Raw genomic sequence first — 24,697 nt, 5'->3', positions numbered from 1 at the left:
ACGTATAAAGGGTATAAATACCAGTGATATGTATTAAATGGCTAAAAGGGCATAGGAAAAGAAATGTGTTTCTGGCAGAATTACCCAGGGATCTTACTTTTTTCTAGGCAGCCACCACTGCCTATCACCTGAAGCTGGCTCTAATCCCAGCCCAGCCAGCTGGGTTTTTTGTTAAGTTTGGGTATGTTTTGCAGCAGACAGTTTTTCCCAGCCAAGCCTGATGCAAGCACTGGGAAAGAGCTCTGCAGCACATGCATGCCCAATGAGCAGAAATTACAAAGGAAGTAATATATGGTGAGTTCCAGGAAAATCTTCCTGACAGAGAGCATAACCTGGTGGTGGCATCAATTCCTTGAGGAAGTGGTGAAAGACCTATTACTTGGCACATTTAAAATGGGATTGGACAGAACACAAGTACATTTACAACAGGGAGCAATCCTGCCCTGGCCTCCAGGGATGCAGAAGGTAACCTAATAGGTCTTTTCCATTTCTAGATTCTCTGATTCTCTGTACCTTGTCAATGCTGGGAAACTTCGTCCTGCTCCACTGCCTGTCATGCTGCTGTCTGCTTGAAGATGTTTTTCCCAGACAGCATATAGAAATCCGCTGTTTTCTCTGAATTAAGCAGCAGAGCTCTCTAGGCTTTGGCTTGTGGGTGTCCAGAGAGCACTGTGGCTAGGCAAGCTGGCAGGTCCTTTTGTTAGTAGGTGGAAAGACTTTTGCAAACAAGGTTTCTCTGTCTAACTGAAGCCTCATTTCCAGCACTAATGCAACAATAGGGAGGGCTCTGTACATCATTTTTATTATATGGCAGAACCCAGGGAAGTTCATTTTTCCCCATGACATATAGACTTATGCTACAGTCTCAATTTATCCTTCTAAATAATGTAGGTGGCAGTGCTTGATTCACATTAGTTTTTCTTTTGTTCTGATGATATGAAAAACTGAGTTTGACCTCTCCAGCTTGAACCAGCAAGAAGGGAGAAGGCAATTTCACCAGCTATTCTCAGTGCGGCTCTCAGTGGTCATTTTGAACTGTGGCAGGCAGAAATGAGTTCAAATCCTTACAAGCAAAGGGGTTAATGCTTTTTAGTTCAGTATATGGTTTGTGAGCAGAGTTCCCTTCTTACAGGCAATCCTAACCAACAGAATCTGAGCATTTGGAGGTAGTTAAAAAATTATTCCCCCAATGCCTGTGGGAAGTAGGCTGAGCCCCAGCCGCTTCAGTGTCTGGCCGAGGGCTGCTCACTCCTGCAGTGCCAGCTTGCTGTCACATGCATCCTGCTGCTTTCTCTCTCTGCATTTCCATCTTTTAGTCTCCATATGAAGCCCAGTTAAGAGAGTTCAGATGTGACCAGTTGTGCAGTGACCTGTGGTAGGCATGAAGCTGAATGAAAGACCAGCATCCCAGGCCATGCTGTGCTGGACACCAGCAGACTAGGCTGAGCAGATAAGAGAAAACCACCTTAGATCATCACTCATTATGTATTTTACAGGTTCCCCATGTAACGTGCTACTCTGTGTACCCTGGCAATTACTGCAATTATTTAGATATGCCCCTCGTGCTTCTGGCACTTAGAGGATGGGATCAGATCATGTCCCAAGGAACCTTCGGTCTGGGCTAAGCAACCATTCCTGACCCAAAGCTGGGAGAGTAAGCTCTGCTGGGACAAAGGGAGGGGGGGGCTGTCACATGAGCACCGTGCAGCAAATTGGGTGTGTGGCATTGGTGTGTATCTTTGATGTTTCAGGCTGAGCTTCTAATGTTTTTATATCATGATGAAATCTGAAAGAACAAGAAGCTCAGTAACATGGAGAAAGCTAGCGAAAGGCAAAGTGTTTGCTCAAACAGGGATGTCTGTTGGAAGGAAGGGTGGTGAGGTGGGAGGGATGGGACTCTGCCAATTTCTGCAGGAAGGTCGCAATTTGTTTAGCGTTTGCTAGGCTTTGTGTGGATCAGATAAGAAACAAACAGCTACAGTTAGTGTGCTTTGTGCTTGGCAGTTTTGATAAAAGGCTTATTAAAGGTCCTTTCATTAGACAGGAGACCGATACAAAGCTGTAATTAATATGTGCGTATGTGTATGGTTTTTTCCTTTATTGAAGCGATGAATATATGTTGTTGGGGTGGCTGGAAATACATCAGTAACTGGTTCCCTGCACATTAAAAAAAAATAACAATTATCAATTTCGCAAGTTTCTGACAGCAGACTGGGTACCTTTGGCTGCATGCTGGTACCGTGTGAGTCCAGGGAACATCATGATATATTTATCCAAGAAGACACCTTAAAAGCGTGGGGCATGGCCTTCCTTTTCAGAGGTCGTCTGTTTGATTACCAGATTTGCCATAACCTGAATTGTCTCTTTCATCTTGTTTGTGTACAGGAGCTCTGCAAATAGAGAACAGTGAGGAGTCAGACCAAGGCAAATATGAATGTGTTGCAACCAACAGCGCAGGAACCCGCTACTCTGCCCCAGCTAACCTTTATGTTCGAGGTAAGAGCACCTTCCACCCAAGGAGGTCACTCTACTCCCTCCCAAAAGGCTCCATGGCTTTCAGTGAAGGAGTACGATCCCTGTCTTAGTGCCCGGGTCACACTTTGTGGGTTGTGTGATGGGGCCTTTTGCTCAAAAATGAGCAAGTTGAGTTCAGTGGTATCTTTGATCCATACTGTGTTTGCCTCACATTTCTGGAAATCTTTTTTACTGTTTATATGGTATTATGTAAAATGCTGAAATATAGGCAGAATTGAAATCCCTTTCTCCCTTGTTCTCCTTAACTTTGTGTCATAGTTATTTTAATTGGGATAGAAGGGTGCTTAATCCTCTTAATATAAACTAACCTTTAGTAGAGTTGTGTAAAACTGGCCATGCTCTGATGAGCCAGCGGTGCTCAGCTATAGTGAGCCCATATTTAGGCCTCTGCTTTGGAATGTGTACCTTTAGAAACTGAACAGCTTTTTGGAGTTGTCCTAATCCATCTTAAATGCATCAATGATTGAGCTTCTGGGTATTAATGGCTCACACTGGGAACCTGCTGGAAATTAGCCACAATTCATGTAAAGTGATTTTTCTAATGGTTATGCTATGTTGCCAATTTAAAACTGTTTTCAACATACCAAAGTAACTAGGTTTTATATTAGGACAGTCTCCTGCCGGTTTTGTTACTTTACATTGAAGGTGTTTGAGTTAGCTTGGAGGGAAGCAAGGGCTAAATTCCCTGTACACTTTCTGTTAATTTCAGCAAGAAAAAAAAATGTGCTGCTTCATATGAAACTCTGTAGAACCAAAGCCACTGGTCAGGAACTCCTGGGAAATGTAGTTACAGGTTTTCCTGAGAAAGAACATTCTTGTGCTGGTGCAACCCATTGTTAGGAAGTTAGAACCAGATCTTTGTTCCACATAGTAAATCAGCAGTCTGCTAATAGACTCTCATATTCATTTCTTCCTTCCTCTGATTTGAAGAAAGAAAATGCAATCCTAAAGCATTGGTTAGTATGGAAAGAAGACATGAGAATGATTAAGTCTTCTCATGCTGTGTGTTTGCTTCTAGGAGTGGCTTCTAGCATTGTTTTTGTTGCATATTATGGGGGACTGCTTTTTATTTTGCAGCATAATTTGGATTATAAGAGTCTTTCGAAGACTGAAGTATCCAATTAAGCATACCCAGAAGATGAAGCTATATCTATGCAATGGAATCACTCATTTCACTCTCACAGTGTGCTTATGGATGATCTTAAACTCCCTGTATTCTTGCACTTTCATTTTTCAGGCAAGCTGCACTAAAACTCATCCCAAACTGACATTTTGCACCCTGAGAGAAAGGATTCTAGCTACCAGATTGGGTGTTGTTGCATAGGTTTGTGTGGATACCCAGCTGTATTGCTGCAGTATTTGGAATGCTTTTGCTTCCTGTGACACGCTCAGACTCTCAATGTTATGTTTTCTATAGAGATGTGGCTGAAAAAGGCACAGGAGCTTCAGGAGTTAGAAAAGCCTCTTCTTAACAGCTCTGCAATTTCTTACTAATGAACACTCTTTGTTTAGCAAATGAATCCCATAGGACTGAGGAGTGTACTGAATTTTACACTTGGCTTGCTGCTCAGCAAAGTTCATCTGTTCTGTTGGGGCTAGGCATAGGCCATGGATGGTCTGCACATGTGAGAGGATCCTGATATTCACCGAAGAAAGCATGTTCTTAGACATGTGTTTTGCTGTTACTTGTCGTTTTTTTTACACACAAATTTTTGAAACAAGCATTCTTCTTGCACATAATCTTTACAATGTGGATCTCCAATCTGTGTGATGCTGATAAAATCCTGCTGTATATTTAAGACATGATTGCCCATAAATTATTATCAGATTTTATTTCCTGTGCATACTAGGTCCTAGATTTGCTTAGTTTCTAATAGCCATTTTTCTACGAAGTAATGTCATATTCTTACTACATTAGTTTAAGACTTCAAAAAGTTATTCAAACCATGAATGACATTTCTTTAACAGGCAAGGAAAATAATAAAAATGCCTTACTTTCTCAGGCATGGGATGCAGAATAAAAGAATCCCTGTTTTGTTCTTCTTGTGATAGTCCTACAGTGCTCTCATTAGACAGATCAGTGACTTTTGGTAGGATCTTCAAAAGTGCCTACATCTTTATTAGAGAGGACATTAATTAATGCTAAATTACAGTGGAAGTTAAGTCTGTGGGCTGCACCACCACTCCTTGGTGGTTTTATAACTATTGACCTCATTGCAGTGAATACACAAGAAGTTTTCCACTTCCTCAGGAAGCATGGCTGAGTGCTGAGCAGCAGCACTAAGTCCCACCCTGTGTAGTTCTCAGGACTCCTTGTGCCTGCTGTCATTTACAGCATATTGTTTTTCTAATAGTGCAAATGTTTGTTTGTCTCTTGACTCTTGGGATTTATGTTTTTGATCATGTCCTCCCCTTCCCTAGCCTCCCAGGTAATCCTTTGTCAGTGAGCTGTGTTAGAAAGCACAGGCTCATTAGCATCTTTATACTTTTCATGACAACAAAGGAAGAGCCTGGGTGCTGAGAAGGAGTATTCAGGCACTGCTCAGGGCTTTCTTTGTCAGTGAAAAAAAGAGGAGGAAGGAGCAGGCTACACCACTGTCTTGTCTCTGTGAATCCTTTAGAGCCAGCACTTCTGCACAGATGGACTTCATTAAAAGTTAAAACATTTCCACACCAGGGATTTGTAAAGGAAAATGGATGCATTTTCCTTGAAGCTATTATTTTCATCTTACTAAGTGTGCTGGAAAGCAACCCTCATAAGCCTTCTGTTTCTGGACTGCTGGGTCTGTCTGTCCATTGCTGCTGAGCCAGGATCGGGCTGGGGATCAGCACTGACAGACAGCTGCCTCCCACTGCTGTGCTTCAGCCCTCTACAAGTGGAGGGTGGCAGAAAACATCCAGACCATCAGAGGAGCAAGAACAGGCTGAAAACAAGAGCAGGAAGCACACCAGGGCAAGGCGGCTATCTGGAGCATAGCAGGGACTTCGAAGGGGTTTACAGTGGCATATTCCTGTCCTGCCCTTTCAGCACAAGCATGCTTGCCAGTGCTGGTCTGGACACTACTGTTACTACCACGAAGAGACACTCATCCGTTTCTGGTCCATGGTTACATCTACCACAGTATATTGCAACAATGATTAGATTTGGGACTTGATGGTGCTGCAGGGAAAAGGGAAGGGAATAGAAACATATGGAATGTGATTCCTCTAATCCAGAGAGCTTACTGTCTAATTTAGCAGTAAAAGACCAAGAAGTTGATTCAAGACATTCAAAAAATTGATTTAAGAGTAGAAGGCAGATTGGACCTAGTGTGGAAAAAAGACAAGGGTGGTGTCATGCACACTAGGAGTATAGTATAATTGCACTGATTCACCTATGCTATTGGTTTTTTACGAACACATTTCACTTTTCATGTGCCTACAGCTTCAGGGACATCTACACAAAGAGGAGCATTTTTCAGCTGAAACTGTTGTCCTATGAAATGCCTGTGACGGTGGTGGCCTGTGTGGTGTACCTCTCAATAGAAGCACTGTTACTTGACTCTTCCCCAGTATGAAGGGATTTTCTGCCCTCCTCTTTCTCTACACATGATATTATTTTTTTCCTGCTTCAGTGAAGCAGATGAACAGGAAGACTGAGCATAAGAATATCCTTATTAATACACTATGGAGTTCACTAGGTGTGTTCCCCAGTGCTGCTTACAGCAGTGAGCAATGCCACTGCTAATAGAATAGTACTTATGGGAGCACTGGCTGCACACTTCCCATCAAATGAGAAATCTACTGCCCAGTTTTCTCTTCTCAAGTGCTGCTTTTCAGACCCTCAAGGCATGGCCCAGTGGGGCAAGAGCAGCAAGTTCCCTGGCCCAAAATGCTACACATACTGTAGAGAAGCAGTTGCACAGCTACTTTTTTAAAAAGACCATTTAAAACTGTATTGTCGGCTCTCTCCCCAAATTGTCAACTAGTAAATCAGACTGCAGTAAATAGAAATGGTATCACTGCAAAAATCTGTGCTTTCTTGATCTGCTTTTTGAAAGGCCAGGCTAGTATTTCATTTGCCAGCAGGGAACCTTGCTTGGAGTTTTATTTGCCAGATTTCACCCAAAATGAAATTAGGATTGTCGCTCTGTCACTAACAGCGATTCTCTGGCCTCTGCAGGGTTTTACCTTTGGGAACTTGGTAGTAGCTTAGGCTCAGACACAGAGGGAGCTCACTGAAATGGCTACTTGCAACTATATGATACTTACTGCAGCAGGGACCTTGTGTAAATAATAATAATTCTGAATGACTGACATGGGCCTGGAGCAACAGGACTTGACGCCTTTAAAAAGAACATTTTCTGCTTATGTAATATTAAAACAGCTAAAATAGCAACAGCAGTCAAAGCTCAAGGCTATTGCCAGGAGAAGAGTAAAAGCTGAGGACAGTGGTCGAAGAGTCAGCAGCCAAAACTGGGGATGTCTGAAAAATGGCTAAATAACAAGAGAATACGTTTGTTTACAACCCAGCTATATGCACACTTCTGGCAATGTGCTCCACTAAACCTGCCTCTCCTCAGGGTTCGTAGGGGTGACAATACTTGACCAGAGAGGGGTACTGCCAGTGCTTGAGGGTCTGGCAGCAATCACAGGCAAGCAGAGACTGGAGACACTTGTGAGGGAGATGCCTGGATGACAGGAAGCACAAACCAGTAGTTGAATCACACTGAACGACCCAGACTGCTGCTTTGGACAGATGTCTGCCCTGGACCATCAGAAGCAGCAAAATCAGGCTGCAGTAGAGGCCGCAGAGTATAGCCCTGGGCAGCTGGTATGTGGCTGAGGGAGGCTGTGGGTCTGAAGGGCATCAATCTCCATGTGTATGCCCTGTGCACTCCTGACCTCAAGATAACACTGCAGTACAGCAGTGCAACAGTAACCTGGTGAAGAAAGTGCACTCCTTCCTTTATATGGAATTTCAGTACTTTTGAACTTCTTTTCCTCTGCCCCCATGGGCTTTCCCATGCTGAAGCTGTAGCCATGCTGCTATAACCCAATTCAGAGCAGCTGTAGTTTGGGCAGGTACACCTCAGCTAGTTGTGTATGCCAGTGGAGGGTTGGTGCAGCTAAGTGCTGCTCACTTAGCACTGTGGCTCGTGCCACTGCCACTGTGTGTATCCTCCTACCAGAGCTGCCTGGCTTCAGAGCCAGAGAAGCACATGGATGCTTCTGCCACATTTCTCCTCCTCATCTATCTCCATGAATATTTTTGTCATGTTTTCTCCTAGGGTGAAGTGTGTTCACCATCAGTGTTTCCATGAGCACTTCGCTGTGCTGTAGTGATGATAATGATCATGGTTTAATAAATAATAGTTCTTTGTCCTTCAGCTAGCACATTCCATCTAAAAATTTCAGTGTGCTTTATAGAACTCAGCTAAATAAGCTTAACAATTTTATTCCTTGCAAAGTTCTTTGATGGTTAAAAGTGCAATGCGAGGTTCAAGCCTGATTATTTGCAAAATGACCCTTATAGAAAATAGGAGAGTGACTTATGGCTCAGTGCATGATAATGCAACAGAGAAATGGAGTTGAAAACCTCTTTCCTCCTCCTCCCCACATGACCTGCACAGACGTCTGTGGAACAATTAGGCCTGCATATCTTGTGCCAACTAAATGTCCATTCCCTCCCCTTCTATATCCACTTGCACAAAGGGCTAGGAAATACATCTCTGGAGCTCTGAGATTTTCTGCTCTTAATTGAATTCATGCATGCATGTGTGTGCACTGTGAATGGGAAAGGATGGTTGGGCTGCCCTGAGCATCCTGTCTGTCTAGGATGGAATATACTCATCACTGTGGCATGAGAACATTGTTCATCGGATATAATGGGAGGTTGTCTTATTCTCATGTAATCTGGCGTAAAAAAGACAATCTGTCCTTTTGTTCCTCTATACCACTAAAAGCTGTAAAGGATAAAATTTGATTTATGTGGAGTCCTTGAGACACAAGATGTGCTTTTGGAGATAAGCAAGAACAGGTTCATCCCCCTCTGGGTTTTTGTTAACCTCTCTGTCTTTTGGACTCCAAAGTGTCTGTGTTGGCCTTTATATTAATGCCTTGCATAGCACCAGAGGGTTTTCCACACAGGACAGATGCTGGCAGTTCCTAGCAGAATTGCAGAGCCAATTGGGATAATGAACTTTCTTGTTTCTTTCAGTATTGGCTTCCCACTCTGAAAAGCTTTCGAAATGTGTTCCTTTGTTTGAGCTAGTGATCTAAACTCCTAGACCTGTGCATTCATATCCTGGCCACAGCCCCCTGCCTTGTTTCAGGGAGCTAATGCCCAAGAGTATTGAAAAGCAGAGCCTCCCATAAGTCCAAATTCATTCTTTCTGCAACAGGCTGCTGTGTTTAGAGTATTGCTGCTGCTGCATAGACAAGCACGTCTGTAGCAGGGTAAAAGCCAAATTCAATTGGCATGGGAATTTCTGCCTACAGAGCACGAGAGCCATCTGACAGTCAGAACTGGCAGATATGTGTCTGACACAGCCTTGCTCTTTGCTTCTTTGCTGTTTCAACTTGGATCTCAAAAGGAGACCTGTTTTTACCTTCTGGAGTTTGCTATCCTCTGGTGGCTTTTCTACTGTGACTTGACTTGCTTTGTCTTGCACTTAGACTGGCATGTTCGACTTAGCTTCCAGGCAGCTCAGGTTTGTGGAACTAGTGTGCCTAGTGAGCCATGGTATTCTGCACAAGGGATACTCTGGGTAACCCCAGTCTTAATTCCTCTGTCCCTACATGGTGGCAGGGCACATGTTATTTACTGTCACTGCTCAGTCATTTATTCTGTAAAAAAGCAGAAAAACTGTTGATAAAACATGCTTCTTAGCTTAGGAGTGACATGGATAGAGAACTGGAGATAAGGGAGCATGTGAATGGGATCTGTAAGGAGATGAAACTTTCAATTTACCATTTATCAGGTTTATCTCAGATAAAGCAGCAGCTGTTTAAGCCTTAACTAAAGGAAAAGCAGAGACAACTTTCTGCCCAGGTGTTCCTTCTCGCCTTACAGCTGTTCCAAAATAACCTGCTACTGGTTTTTATTCCTTATAAGCCACTAATATAATAGGAGATTAAGAGATAATGCAGCAATTAGTGACAAATCATAGGTCCTAAACTTGTTCCTGTTTGACAGACCAGAAGGTAATCAGTTTGAATTAGCATGTTTCACACGTGTCTCCTCACCTTTCCAGCTCTAATCTGAAGTGTCAACATGTGGGGAAGGCCACTGCTGGAGCCTACTCCTGTCTATACTCACTGATGCAGTGCAGTCCCTGCCAGACTCGCCTAAACAAGGCTCCTGGCTGTCTCCCAGCTGCAGCAGTAGCCCTCACGTTGCCCCCAGACCGGCCAAGTGGCACCACAGTGAGTCCCCGTGGTATGGCTGGGGTCCATCAGACCTTCCCAAGGGCAGGAAAGTAGGGGTGGCTTTGCAGCTGCTGTGCTTCAGCAGCAAGGACAGGTGTTCCTGTAGCTGTTCCAGCATCTTCCCCACGTCTTACACCCTTCACCAGCCTTTTGCCCTTCAGTCTCACAGTCCCAACAAGTGCAGCAAGTTGGTCCATACTGGCAGGACTTGGAGTTTGTGTTGCCGTATTGTGATGTAGTGCTGCTTTCCAGAAATGCAGCCATTCGTGAGCATGCCTGGTTTGCTAGAAGCACTGTCCTTCGCAGGGAAGGGCAGGAAACAAATCCTCCCTGTTGGGAAGAGCTGAGCAGAAGGCAGGAGCCCCTCACTGTCTGGTGAGGCCATGCAGATGTGATATGCTCCATTAGATTAGGAAATATAGTGCTGGCTTGGGAGCAGCAATAAAGAGGTTCCCTCCCATCACTGGGTCTCACAGGATCAAATGAGCCTTATGTTAATGTTTTGTAGACCAAGAGGTAAATCCCCTGTCTGAAGCAGGCCAGAGGAAACCCAGACCTTAAGCTAGGACTGTTTGTTTCGGGGATGTCTGGGTAGGGGTCCTTGCTGGTTGTGGCCCTCACTTATGGGCCAATTAAGCTCTGAGTTGGCTGGTTCTGGTCCCCTGGTATCAGTTCAGTTGAAGAAATGTAAACAAGTATTTTGCTGTTCTCCGGCAAGCTCCATTACACTTTGTACACTGTGGTATCTGTTATTGGTAGCTTGTTGCCTTGCCTGTACCGTGTCAATGTTGGTTAAAATCCTGTCCTCTGATCGCTGGAAATGGCTGACCATACTGTTGCACTGTATAATGCCACATGCTGTTCTTTAATTTGCAGTGTTTCTGCTGAAAAGCAAATTCCTTCCCCCACCTTCTCCTTCCCCCATCAAAAATGTGACTCATAAGCAGTCTTTAGCTATCAAATCCATTTGTGTATTCTCTCAGCGAGGGTTCGATTACAGTTGATACGCCACAGATCTGTAGCTGGAGTGAGGTCACTCCTGCTAGAGAAATAAGATCTCCTTTGTCTATAAGGAAAATGCAACTAACCTTCTACTGTCTCTCCCGCAGGAACAAAATCTGGGATCTGCTCAATTCTCTCTGGGTGTTTTTGTCCTTCTGATTTCTTGTCCATCTCTCACTCGCAGCACAGTGTACCCATAAGGCTCTCCCAAAACTGAGCCCAGCTGAGACGGCGCATGTCTGTTATTTGCCTAATACCTCTCTGCTGCATTTAGCTCTTTGTTTGGAGAGGGGGAACAACTCTTCATGGTAGAAGACTTTTCCATTCACCACTTGGAGCATTTGTTTCATACTTTATAAAATTCAGATCTACGTATATGCTCTTCCCAGTGTGTGGTCAATGGGTTTAAAGTGCCTTTGCCATCATCTTTATCGCTGGAGTGGGTGTGTGGGAGCACATCAGTCTGTGTGATGTCTGGAGTCCCTTGCTCTGTGTGTGTGAGTGTTTTGCGGATGTAAACGTGTCTGTGCTTCCAGCATCTGGCCCCATGCAGGGCCATCCCTGAGGCACCCTCCATCTGAATGTGTGAGGATTGTGCAGTCCCCTCTGCCCTGACTCAAGGAGTGGTGAGTGGGGCAGGGAGGTGAAGGGGCTGGCCCTGCTCTGGGCCAGAGCAGTGCGAGTGCAGCACATTCTTGTCCATGACATGGAGTGGTGTGTGTGCACGGTGGGAAGTCATGGCTGACCTCTGTAGTCTTGTCTTGTCGTTTCAGTGGTGTGCGGACAGATGAAGCTTGGCCTGTTTTTACTCTCTGTGTTTTTCCTTGTCTTTTTTTATTCCCTCCTCATCTTCATCGCACTCTGCCATCAAACAAAACAAACTTTCATCTCTCAGATCAGCGAGAAGGTTGGTCCTTTTCACTTCTTATCCATCTACAGTACGCCACGTCAGATGGGACTTTTCCAGTAGGGAGAGGAGAGCCATCCCCAAAAGGGGAGGGGGCCCTGCAGACTGGTTCCTTTCCAGGCACAGCCATGGTGTGCCTGATGAAATCTGCTTACTGTTTGCTGTGACTCTGGTGATGGCATTGATACTTTGCTTGCATGCCTTTGTTGCTTGAGATTTAAAATGCACAGAATATATTTTGCATGCAAATACCAACCAGGGCAGTTTTGTCAAGGCAGGGTAGGAAGAAGTGCATGCTGCTGTATGTGGGGTCTTTCTCAACCCTTTATCTGTGCTAGGTGCAAGTGTTAATATCTCTAAACTGCTGCTGTTTTCTGGCTGGAGATCAAGAGCAGTCTTTGGAAGCAGAGATCAGAATGATCTGAAATCCCCTCACAAGCTGCTAGGGAGAATGGGTTCCTCAGTTCCTCCTGTAGCTTTAAAAGTTTTAACTTGCTCTAGAGGTGGAAAGCTTACTTTTGTTCTCAGCTGGAGGACAACCCAGCATAGTGCCCTCCCTTGCCACAAGGCAACAGGAGCACCTGGCTGAGATGCAAGTCACTTGTGCTGAGGCAGCTTCCCTGCTCCTCAGCAGTCCCTGTGTTGGAGGTGGCCCATTCTCCATGCTTGGACAAGGGCCTTTGCATGAGCAGGTCTGCGTCTCCCTTATTCCCTGTGGCTGGGTCTTTCTCGTGCTGGCAGGAGAGCAGGGAGCTCTGGCAGTGGCCCCTGCCATACCCTAGATGTCTTGGGGAGGCCCATGATGACATGCTCAGGAGCTCATAGCCACTCTGCAAAACAGGATTTGCCCTGCTCTGTCCTGCAGCTCCCAGAGAGCCAGAGGCAAATAAAGGACAATAGTGAAAGGCAACTCCAGCTTTTAAATTAAATCTAGCTCCAGACCTAGCTTGAGGCATTCATGACTTCATGCTGAGGAAGGCTGGTGTTCTTGGCAGAAGTCCCAAGTTAGTTTCTAGAGATGATTCCTTCACCAAACAGGTTCTATGCAGGTCTGTCCCTCCACATGCACTGGAGGCGAGGGATGCTCTCAGCAGCTCTCCAGCCCAGCACTGCTCCCAGGGGGCACGGGGAGGAGACTCTGGCTCCTCTCACACATAGTATCAGTCAGCTGGATGAGTTGATCTTATAATCATCACTGGAACAAGTTTTAACACGTTGTCATAGCAGTTGTTCCAGTACACTGACTTCGCTCCCTGTAACGTGCTCTCATTTAGATTGTACTGGGGCACGGGACCTTTGTTGTTTACCCTCTAAAAGTAGATTTCTTAGAGGATAAAATTACCTAAGCCCAAGACAATGATGAAAAATGAGAACAAGGAAGAAAAGAGAAGAAATTAAAGCCAAGGCACAAAGCCTTCCAGATTTCAGTGAATTTGGAGCGCTGCTGTGGTGGCTGAGGCACCTCTGGAGAATAAACCTTTGACAGGGCGCTTAAACGTTTTAGCCACATAGTTTAGCTGAGGGGAAGCAGACAAGAATGGATATAAGCCAGCAGGAGTGGAGAATTTCTCATTCTTTGTGTCAACCCCTCCTTCCCACTCCACCAAAAATACCCGCATACACAAATATTTAATATGAAGCCAGAAATTAGTTTCTAAATATTCCATTGGGATTTGCCATGCTTATAATTTGTTTGGCACTGATAATTACATCTTACATTTTCCTAGCTTTACTTAAAACTGTGTACTGCTAACCCATGCATTTAATTATTGCTCTGTGTCTGCTGCAAGGTTATTTATTAACGAGTTATTTTATCTTGATATAGTGGATCTTTTCTCTTATTCCCCTCCTTAATGTTGTGTTATTTTCATCAGAGAAATTTCAGAGAGCGAATGCAAATTGCAGAGCTCCACAATCTTGCTCTTCCTTACTTTGCTATTAGTATGTCAGTATGCTGAATGCTGATGTGTCTCCAGTGCTGCACCACTGTAATGATATATCCTCTTTTATATGTGGTTGTCAGCGCAAATAATTAGACCTAAAAGTTATAGCTGAAATATAATCCAAAAATGGCAAGGCCCTGTTTTGGAAATTGTCTATAAAATGTCAGCACTCAAGGATGCATTGGGAGCATAAATAGTACAGCATTGTTTGAGCACAAGATTAGACTGTAAATGCATTTTTTCTATTTCCAATTTTTCCTCTCCTGCTGTTGATTCTGTCAATAGATTGTGAGACTCCAGCAAATGCCTTTCCATTTGAAGTCCTTCCTTAAAATGATAGCACTAGGGAGAGATGAAAGGTGTCTACAGATGAGTAAACCATGCAGACCGATGATCACATTTGAGGATAGCTACTAAATTCACTCCTGACTCGGGCGAGGTGGGTCCTGAGAAAGGCAGGAGTTTTGGCAGGATAGCAGTGTGGCAAGGGCAAGAACACACCCTGTGCACCAGGGATCCTTCAACTTGCCTGGCTGAAGTAATGAAATTGGACAGTCTCACACTCTCAAAGATGTGCCACAGCAGCGCACGCTACTGCTCATCCCAGTTGGAAGGTTAGAGCAGAGTCCCCCAAACTTGCCTTGGCTGTGCTTGGAGCAGAAAGAAGCAGCAGCTCAGGCAGTTCTAGTTCTCCCTCAGAACAAACAGGACTTCAGGCTGCTGTTCCCTCATGCAGAGGAAGAGCAAAGGGGAGAGGATGACAGATCCCAGAGCAGCTGGGATTGCCTCAGAGGAGCAGAGAAGTATGCAGAGCACAGGCATAGCTCTCCATCGCCATGGGACAGCACGCAGTGAGCCTGCCATGAGGTGCTGGGAAGGGGAAAGATGATGCCCAGAGTTAGGTGCCAGGTAGGCATGGTAGGAAAGAAAGGTGGAACTGGGAGCAAGAAAGTAGAGGTGCCTGGGTCTCTGCAAGCTAGAGGGAGGGGTGTTAGCATTGTCGTTTGCTCAGCTGTAGTGTGGCCAAGACAGCCAGCAGGAAACAGTAATTTGGTTTCCCTTCCCCTAGCAGCACCACACAGTTTTGGAAGCATGGGCAGTCCTCCTGGCACTGTTGTGTTTCCAGCAGAGCCTTGCTGGATGCCAGCAGTGTCCCAGCACGTGTGAGCGGCTAACAGCACCAGCCTGAGAGCTCTGAGCTCAGTGCCTACAGCTCTTGCAGACAGCAGCAGGGAGGGAGATGGTCCCTGGTTCTCCAAGGGGGTAACATCACCCTCAAAGGGAACCTGAGACATTGGGAAACAGCCACTCCTCATGCTGAAAGGAGCTGGGCAATCGATTGATGCTCTTTGCTCTCAAGGCAAGGAATGTGCACGTTAATGCATGCTGAATTATTAACATTTCTGAATCTCAACCTTTGTGGCTCTTGTGTTGCCTGCTCCTTCCTCCTGCAGTCCCCCAAGCGAGTAGGGAACAAGTCTCCAGGCTGTCTTTCTCCCTGTCCTGAGAGATCCAGGGCATGGGCTCAGGTTGCACTGCACTCACTGCTCACTGCTCTGGGGTTTCATTTCACTTCCCAGGGAATTCTTTCAGCAGAGAGGTGTGCTGAATAGTAGAGCAGCACAGAGCCCTTTACAATGCTGATTCTTGGGATGAATGATAATGAATCTCATTTTTGACAGTCTGCTGGTTTAACTAAACCTCTGAATTATACTATTGTCCATTGAAATCATTTTAATATTCATAGCAATTTTCCCTGTGCTGTTCTTGCAAAACCTCCAAACTACCTTCTTCTGATCTTTATCCAAAAAGAAGATTAAAAAAATATTGCAAATTCTTGTCAAGAAAATTGGAATAAAAAGGGAAATTTCATTGCTGCAGTAAATGGAGAACAACAAAATTTTCTGGAGCACTTAAGGTAGCATCGTGGACTGTGCTAGCCCATGTGATTTGACTTGTAAATTGGACAGAAATTCTGAGAATGCTGATTTTTGAGGAGTTATACTGATTTAAATTATTACCAGACTCTTATGCTAGAAAAGCAAGCAACTTAAATCGCTGGCTTGAGCTTGAGGAATGTGTTGATGGTGCTCTGCAAGCTGCTGTGAGAGCTCTGCCAGCTCTCGCTAATGCTAACTGACAGCATCTCCCCTTCTCCCTCCATACTGACTGGGACAAGAAGCTGCCAATTATTCCCCAAGAGAATGGGAGGCTGATGGAGCCTGTCCCTTCCTTTGCACGTACTCCTGCCAGAGCATCGTCTGGGCCAGATCTCTCACCAAAGGCACTGCCCTGACCCTGTCCCACCTCCCATGTAGAGCTGACCCCTACACATGGCATCCATTTTTAGTAGCTGCTGTGCCTTGGGCACTGCTGCTTTCTGCTGCAGAGTAGTGAGCCCTTCTCAGCAGCCCTGCCGGTGTGCTAACGAGGGGAGCACAGCTCAGCCGTTCTGGGTCACAAAAATGCACTGCAGAGTCCTGTTTAACCACTGCTGGGCTGGAGAGCTGAGGCTCTGCACAACTTCCTGGCATGCTGCAGGCTGCGATGCGCAGGAGGCATGGCCTGTGTTGAGGCTGGTGAGGTCTGTGTACCTTCTTGTACTGTTTGATCCACAGGAGAGTTTCCCTGCCATTCATCCCTTCTCTAGGCCCAGGAGCACACCAACCACCTCTACTTCTCCCCTTGTGTGTCAAGGAGGAGAATCATTTCCCAGCAAGATCAGCCCTTCCCTTTGCCCCGCAGAGCACTGCTGAGAGAGCCCCAAGCCCCTCTGAAGTGCCTCTCCCCTGTGCAGGTGATGGTCAGCTGCTGGTGTCCCTGGGGAGAGACAGCCACAGTACCCATACACCCTGCCTCTGCAAGGACACATCAAGGGGGGACATGGCACTGATGGGACTCGCATGGCTCCAGGAGCGCCCTGAAAGAAGATGCCTGACATGGGGACACAGTGTGGGGTTCATGGGAGTCTGCAGTGGGCTGTGCTGCCACTGGTCTCACAGGGCTGGAAGTGAAAATCAGTTTGTGCATGTTGGGTTCTGACCCTCCTGCATGGCCTTGTGTTGTCCAGTGTCTTGTCTCCCCATGTCCCTGGATGTGAGTTCCTGTGCACCTTCTCTCTCCCTGTCCTACCCTTTCACCACTGTCTCTCTGACTCTGTAGTGGCCTCCAGTGCCTGCCAGCCTGTTTGCCTTGTGCATGTGATGTGAGCGCTCTGTGCATACCTATGGCTATATCCTCAAAATTTGCTTTTATTTGTTTTAATACAGCTTGGGTGGGTGGGTTTGGTCCTTTGGTGGGAACAGAATTTGAACAGCTTCTACGTGGAATAATTCAACGCCATGTTCATTGGAAAATGAAACCTGACTCTTAACGAATGGTGCTGGGATGCTTTGGTTGGAAATACACGCCATCATGTAAAACCATTGCCATGTCCATCAGGTTAAGTCCGTATTCTTGTGACTGCGTAGCAATTGAGTACACTTTCAGTTCTGTCTCATTTGGGGAACGCTGCCCCATCAGTCAGGTAACACCTCACTGGTGATTGCTCATGTAGGTATTGATTTGAGATTTAATAATTGATTAAAAGAAGCATCCAGCAAGACTCTGGATTTAGGCATTTGGAAAAAAAAAAAAAGGGTAAAGCAAGTTATCCTTTCCCTGGCTGGTAAGGAGCTAATGAGCCCTGTTTTGTCACTGAGACGATGTGTAGTACACACACAATGTTGACAGTATTGTCTAATTTATCACAAAGTCTTAGCTCTGTTGTACATGCTAGCGTGGGGGCTTCTGTGTTCAGTCTATTTCTGCAAGCCTGACGGTTTGAGGATGAATCATCAAAGAAAGCACTAGTGAAATTTGATTTGGGGAGAGTCTGCTTGGCAAGCAGAGCTGACACCTCTGTGGCTCATGGGGCTGTCAGCAGCTTTACTGTCTGCGGAGATGCCGTGATGGCAGGAGTCAGGCCAGCAGAGCTATGACTCCCTGGACCCCCATCACCCGTGGGGCTGGTTGTGCCCGTGGCGTGTTGTGAGCTGGCACTGCTCAGGCTCCTGCCCGATTTCCACCTGCCCCCAGCGCTGCGGCGGTTCACTGCTCCGCCAGCCCGGTGCACTGATGGAGGAGTGTAATTGGCAGGGAGAGGCTCCTCGGGAGCCGGTCAGTCGTGAACCCGCTGCTCGGGGCCTGCCTTCCTGGTGGAGGAGGCTGGAGGAGAGCAGGGCTGCTGGGTGAGACACGTTCAAGCAGTTTCCCTTTTTAACTACAGACTAAAATGAGCCTGCCCAGAGGAGACAAAGATTTACTGAGCACAGTTGTTTCTCTACCCTTGCTTAAATAGGCCCATAACACTAACCCTGAAGAAGGGGCCTCATTTCTCAGTGTCATTTTCCTGACGGGAATGCATATGGCAGGCAGCTTTAGAGCTTTATTGTAGCTGAGAGTTGCTTACAAATAAGTCTTGAATGAAATACCCAGCAAGGGATTGATATGAAGAGAAGCTGTGCAATGCAATAAGGAGGAATACATCTCCCGAAGAGCTGCCACAAAGGTGGGAAGGGTTCTGCCAGCCCAGCTCTCTTCTGTCAAAATGGATATGATCTCACATCTGTCAGGATTAGTTCTCTTCTGCCCACCAAGGTGATCTCTTCAGGCCCTGACAATGTCATGCAGCTCTGGTGACTGTTTTTTCTGAGCTAAGGTAGAACCTGTGTTACATTTTGAAAGGAATTATATTTTATTTAGCAGCACACGTGTGCTAATTCAGAAAGAAACCCTTCTGCTGCCCCTGCCAAAACCCTGTGAGGTTTAGGGGACGGGCTGCTTTACTCTAGAGCTAATAAATTGAGCAGGTAATTCCATTTTGCAGAGCTTCAGTGGACCCTGCACAGAGAGAGTGTGTGACTGGCATTTCTGCATGCTCTCTAATTAGAGGGATGTAATTTACATGGAGGAATGTTTCATGTTAGTAATATGATTTCAAAAGGCTATGTTTGAAGGGAATGGGTTGAACTGTCCCTTAATGAGTTCTTCTAATAAGATGCCAGTGGCTAAGGAAGGAGAGCAAACTGTGTGCAATTTGGCAAAGTAGTGAACAGCTTTTGCACTTCATTTTATCTGTCCTGAGGGATAGCCAGGCAAGAATGTACCCCCTGTTCACGTACCCCCACAATGCAGCTGAGTGCTCTCTGCTGGTTCTGTGACCCTACTAGCTGTCTCCTCCTTGTTTCAGTGCGGCGTGTTGCTCCTCGATTCTCTATTCCTCCAAGCAACCATGAGGTGATGCCTGGGGGGAGTGTGAACCTCACATGCGTGGCAGTAGGTGCTCCGATGCCCTATGTGAAGTGGATGGCTGGTGTGGAGGAACTGACCAAAGAAGACGAGATGCCTGTCGGTAGGAATGTCCTGGAGCTGAATAACATCATGCAGTCTGCTAACTATACCTGTGTGGCCATCTCCTCCCTTGGCATGATCGAAGCCACAGCCCAAATCACTGTCAAAGGTAAGGAATTATTCTTTGTGGTGCTCCTGGTTGGGTTTAGGTAGTGTAGCTCTTTGCTGAAGTGTTTTTGGCTGCAGCCAACTGACTGCAGTCTTCTGTGACTTTTCTGCCTTGCAAGGGAGGTTCCCAAATCCACAGCTTTGGTTTTCCTGCTCACAGTATAGTATTTTCTCTGAAGGTCATTTTCTCTCTCCCTGCAAGTGGTATGATGGAAGACAAGCTTGTGTCAGGCTGGGTTCCTGTTATGCCACAAGGGAACCTCACTGAGTCTGTGTTTATCCTAGCAATGTCTGGCTTGTTCTGCACATCAGCAGGATGAGCTCAGCACAGTGTCAGGCCATGGGCTATCCTGGGGCAGGGTCTGTGGATTTCTGCAGTCAGAGAGCTGTTTGCACAGAGATGTCCTCTTGCAGTAAGGGGAGGACAAGAAGGTTAATCCCAGCAATGTGAGGTGTCCATGGGCCTCAACAGAATGAGCATACTCCCTCCCCCATGTGCAGGGAAGAACTATATGTATTCATTTGAAAATCACTGCATATTGCTCTGTCAACTTTTTCCCTTACTGCTCTGCCTTTTTCCCTTTCTCTTTCTTTTGTTGCTACCCTTAAGGTGTGCTTCCTGCTGCCATTTTGCAGGTAGCTTTGTCCCAAAGAGGACGTTGTTTCTGACTGCTGACCATAGGGCAGCCCACCCAGACAGCTCCCTAACCAGGAGGTTGAAGGTGTCCTGCCTTAGCCATCTGGGACCCAGCAGGTCCACAGTATCCCTTTCCTCCTCTCCTTGTAGTTGATTTGTAACTCAGATTTCCACAGATATGTCGTCTTGTGAGTCTTTCTGTTCTTGCAGGCCCCCTCCTGCACTATGGCCACCTTTAGCACAGAGTTCCTGCTTGAACAAATCACAGAATTGAGTGTTAGCCCTCTCTGGCCTGGAGATTAACAGCAAATTCTCTTTTTCTGGTGCTCAGAAGATGCTTTTGACCTTAGCTGCACACTACTCCCTTTGCTCAAAGCACCTGCTAGTCAGTACCTTTTCCAGCCACTGTTTTCATACAGAGCATGGGGGTTGCCTTGGTTATAGTACATAGCCAAGTGTGTGTGGAAGAAAGAGGTACGATGGGGAGGTGGTTTGAATGTGGAGGGAACAGGTGGGAACTGCACCATTGCACTGATGGTTCCCAGCATTCATCGCTTTGTACCTGGGATGACTCTGCCTTGCTCCCTGCTCCCCTTGTTGGCTGACATGATGCCCAGGACAGGGAGCAGTCTACTCAGCTCCTTTAATTCTTCGCCTTCCTCCTTGTTTCCCTGTCCGCCTTTTCTGCACCTTCACTCAGGATATCTTACTGCCTTTGTCCCAAACTCCTTCCCCCAGTGTTGCTTCTCCTGTGCTTGCTGTCAGGCATGCTATTTGCAGAGCAGACAGGAAAAGCAAAATGACACAGATCTGATTGTACTAAGTGTATTGAAGGTACCAGACCTACTTCTTGCTTACATGGGGACTGCACACTCAAAAGCTGGCGAGAGTCAAGCTTGTGGCTCTCCAAACAAAAGGGTGAAGGAGTGTCATCTGTCCTTGAAAGCATGAGGGAGGCTGCCAATTTCTTGGATGCTGTAGAAAATGTATTGCTTCAGGCCATAATGTTATGCAGGATGGGTTTTCCCTCCCTGGGTCTTCCATGGGTAGTGGTTTGTTGTCTGGTTGTGGATTGTATGCCCTTACCTCTCGTGCCTGTTCAGTCCTCACCAATTCTCTCAGTATTCATGTTGCAGTAGCACTGGAAAAGGCATCCTCCCTGGCACTCGGTGCAGACATGCCCTGTGCTAAAGAGCCTGCCTTCCTCAGCTGAACCATGTGGAAACTAGAAACCTGATGGATTTGCCAAAGAATGAAGTGCTTGAGGATCTTAATTTGGGTTGAGCATTTTTCCTAGTTCCTTGTCAGGAACAGCTTCATTACAAGGCACTAATGACTTTAGAGTGGTTTGTAGGAGGTTTAAACTTACTGTAGACTTTAATTCAGTCGTTGTCTTAAAGTATTTGTGTACTCTGCAAGTCTCTCTCACACATACTCATTCTTCTTTTCGTTCTTTTGGTAAAATGGCAAATCTGGAAATGTTTGCTTGCAGTAGTTGCGTTCTCATTAACACTTCAGAGATGTCAGTGTCACAGAGTTCTTGTGTAACAGTTTATTGTCTGGTTGCAGTTTGACACATCATCCAGTGAAATAGTGGATATGAAAGTTGGTAATTTCTCTGGCTGTATCTCCTGCATGTACTGTAATACTTACAAAGCATTCCCCCATCAACCCATCTAACAGCACTGTCCATGAACTCCCTATGGCCTAAGATGCTGTCACTCCAGAAGCAGGAGCATAACTCTAATTACCTTTGGTGCTCTGATTGCTTTACTGTATCCCTTTGTAAATCACTGTACACCTGCCTTCTGGGGCTAGCCCAGCTCAGCGAGCACCTTCCCAATGCCAGCTGAACCCCATGACAGAAACATTCCTGCATCCCTGTTGAATTACCTTTATTTAGCCTGCTGCTGGTAAGTGCGTCAAGCACATCTAATAACATGATTGCTCTGTTTATCCTTCCATTAAGAACCACTTCAGGCAATATATGGTAATATAAAAATGCATGTTCTAGAGTATGAAATGATTTTTGCCTTTTAAAGAAGAATGTTAATGGGAGGTGGCAGCTCCATTTTTATCCCTGTGCACATTGCAGGGTTTGAGCTGACTGAATTATTTAAATCACACCTCTCTGCCTTCCAATTGCAGCACTGCCAAAACCTCCAACAGAGCCATTAGTGACTGAAACGACAGCTACCAGTGTGACCCTCACCTGGGATTCAGGCAACTCCGACCCCATTTCATATTACGTCATCCAGTACAAGCCCAAATCCTTGGAGGGCCAGTTCCAGGAGGTGGATGGTGTGGCAACGACCCGCTATAGCATAGGAGGGCTCAGCCCCTTCTCGGAGTATGAGTTCCGGGTCATCGCAGTCAATAACATTGGCAGGGGTCCTCCCAGTGAACTGGTCGAGGCCCGGACAGGAGAACAAGCTCCTTCAAGTCCACCCCTCAAAGTCCAGGCACGGATGCTGAGTGCCAGCACCATGCTGGTCCAGTGGGAGCAGCCGGAGGAGCCGAATGGACAGATCCGAGGATACCGCGTGTACTATACCACCGACCCACATCTGCCTTTGAACATGTGGCAGAAACACAACACTGATGACAGCCACCTCACCACCGTGGGGAGCCTCATCACAGGGACCACCTACAGTATCCGCGTCCTGGCCTTTACTTCGGTGGGCGACGGCCCACCCTCGGACATCATCCAGGTCAAAACACAGCAAGGGGGTACGTATGAAGTGAGGCACCATGGCTGCGTCCACCCCAGTGGTGTGTGGCTCAGGTGTGTGTCTGACCTGCACCAGGCATCACAGCTGCACTTGGTGCTCAAGTGATTGCACATCAGAGTGGGTGTGGGGCATCCTCACCCCACAGCCATCAGATTTAAGCTGTTGTCCTGGGGAGCTGGTATCAATCTCTATACAAGTAACAGCCCACAGTTTTGTCTGGGATACAGTGACTAAAAACATGACACAAGGTCCTGGACGTGGATGTTGGCACCTATATAACTCTGCCGGGCCCTGAATACAGGTGTGGAACAAAGGATCTGTGATGCAGTCAGGGACTGAAAGTGAGCGCAATTCCTGTAGTCACCTGTCTGCATCCCAGAGGTGCTTGCTTGTGTTCTGTGTTGTTTCAAGAGTACAATACAGGGTAGAGGGAAGAAGGAAAGTTCCAGAAGAAATGAAGGAAGATCCTCACACAGTGGAAGGCTAACTTTGCAAAGCCATGTGACTCGTCTCCCCTCTCCTGGCACTAACCATATGTTTGTTCCCCAGTTCCTGCCCAGCCAGCTGACTTCCAGGCAGAAGCAGAGTCTGATACCCGCATCCTGCTGACGTGGCTGCCTGCCTCTCAGGAACGCATTACCAAATATGAGCTGCTGTACTGGGAAGGGGAGGATGGCACTCAGGTGAGGATCCTGCCTGGCAGCACATGGGGCTGGACATCACAATTCAGCACCTTGGAAAGGGTGTCTGCTTGAGCTGGAGTGGTAACAGGACTGTTTCTTCTCCAAGTTTCTTCTGCCTCAGGGTTGTGTGATAGGAAAGGAGTATAGCAATCTCTGATTTCTGTGTAAGTGATCTAAACAGTGCTGCAAAGTAGTTAGTGCCTGGTTTGGGACTGGAAAGGCTCCAGAATGCCATGACAGCATCCCTGAGGCATACTTACTGCTGATGACTGCAAACAGTAGGACTTCTAGGTGGGTCTGAAATGGCCTCCAATATGTGTCTGCAGCCTCGGGACTGGTACATATAAGGAACAGATTGAAGATGACCTAGAGAGAGCCCTTCCACATTTACTGCAGGTTCCTAAAGGAAGTCCAGTTCTAAATATATCAAAAGTAATGCTGGCTTCAGGGCAGCACAGCGAGAACTGTGCCATGACAGCATCATAGTGTCCCATGGTCGTCTCCTTATCCCGTATTTATAGTAGCATGAGAGCTGCCAGAAAAAAGTGCCCTTCAGGTGAAGTGTCAGCAAAACGAGTCCTTTACCAGCATTGTTGAGGTGCATTAAAGATCCCAGCTGCTCCAGAACAAGGACTTCACTCTGTTTCACAGGCATGACACTGTCCATTCAGAAGAAAACTTGTGTGTCCTGTGACCCTTGTCTGAACTCTAGACACAGCATTCCTACAAAGCTGTCAGGCCAGTGAGTGCAGTCTGGACATGAGGCAGTGTAGTCTGGCTGTTGGAGAGGTCTACTTCCCTGCAGAGTCCTGGTGTGTCAACCAGGAATCTCCATGCCTTGGAGTCTTGCCAGGTTTGGCAGCATGGCTGTGACATTTTGTGGGGCCAGAATGGGTAATGGGGCTGCCTATTCGCATAGTACTGGGACCTGAGCGCCAGCTTTTCTGTACTCTCCAACTACATCAACTAATCTGTATTGCCTTTTTTTTCCAGCAAAAGGTGGAATTTGATCCAACCTCCTCATACGCCGTGGAAGGTCTCAAACCAGACACGTTGTATAAGTTCCGTCTCGGTGCCCGCTCAGAGCTGGGGGTAGGAGTCTACACCCCCACGATCGAAGCCAGAACTGCCCAATCCAGTAAGTGTCAGACATTCAACACTGCTGAAGACAAAGCAAAAGCAGTCCAGTTTCCATTGCCTGGGCACAGAGTAGCTCAGTGTCTGCGCCCATGTGGGTCTGCAAGGATGCTGGCATGCAGTTTGCTAAAGGGTGTAATGGGGAAAATCAGCTGACGTTTTGGATCAGGGCTCTTTGGCAGAGTGGGTGCACCCAAGTGGTAAGTTCTTTC

The 24,697-nt window shown here is 46.5% G+C and overlaps 1 protein-coding gene across 1 annotated transcript in view; it reads left to right on the top strand.

Annotated features, from left to right (window-relative positions):
• PTPRF (protein tyrosine phosphatase, receptor type, F) overlaps positions 1-24,697 on the top strand; it is a 289,331-nt gene that overhangs the window by 196,453 nt on the left and 68,181 nt on the right. Inside the window, exons 8-13 of the mRNA XM_009077131.1 lie at positions 2,386-2,496; positions 11,843-11,854; positions 19,028-19,297; positions 22,082-22,663; positions 23,215-23,348; positions 24,342-24,486. Coding sequence (XP_009075379.1) covers positions 2,386-2,496; positions 11,843-11,854; positions 19,028-19,297; positions 22,082-22,663; positions 23,215-23,348; positions 24,342-24,486 — 1,254 coding nt within the window. The remainder of the gene's footprint in view (positions 1-2,385; positions 2,497-11,842; positions 11,855-19,027; positions 19,298-22,081; positions 22,664-23,214; positions 23,349-24,341; positions 24,487-24,697) is intronic.

This window comes from Acanthisitta chloris, unplaced genomic scaffold (genome assembly GCF_000695815.1).
Source record: "Acanthisitta chloris isolate BGI_N310 unplaced genomic scaffold, ASM69581v1 scaffold18366, whole genome shotgun sequence".
In the NCBI taxonomy this organism is placed as follows: domain Eukaryota; kingdom Metazoa; phylum Chordata; class Aves; order Passeriformes; family Acanthisittidae; genus Acanthisitta; species Acanthisitta chloris.
Note: the sequence above shows the minus strand (reverse complement) of the source record. Positions and strands in the feature narration are given on the sequence as shown.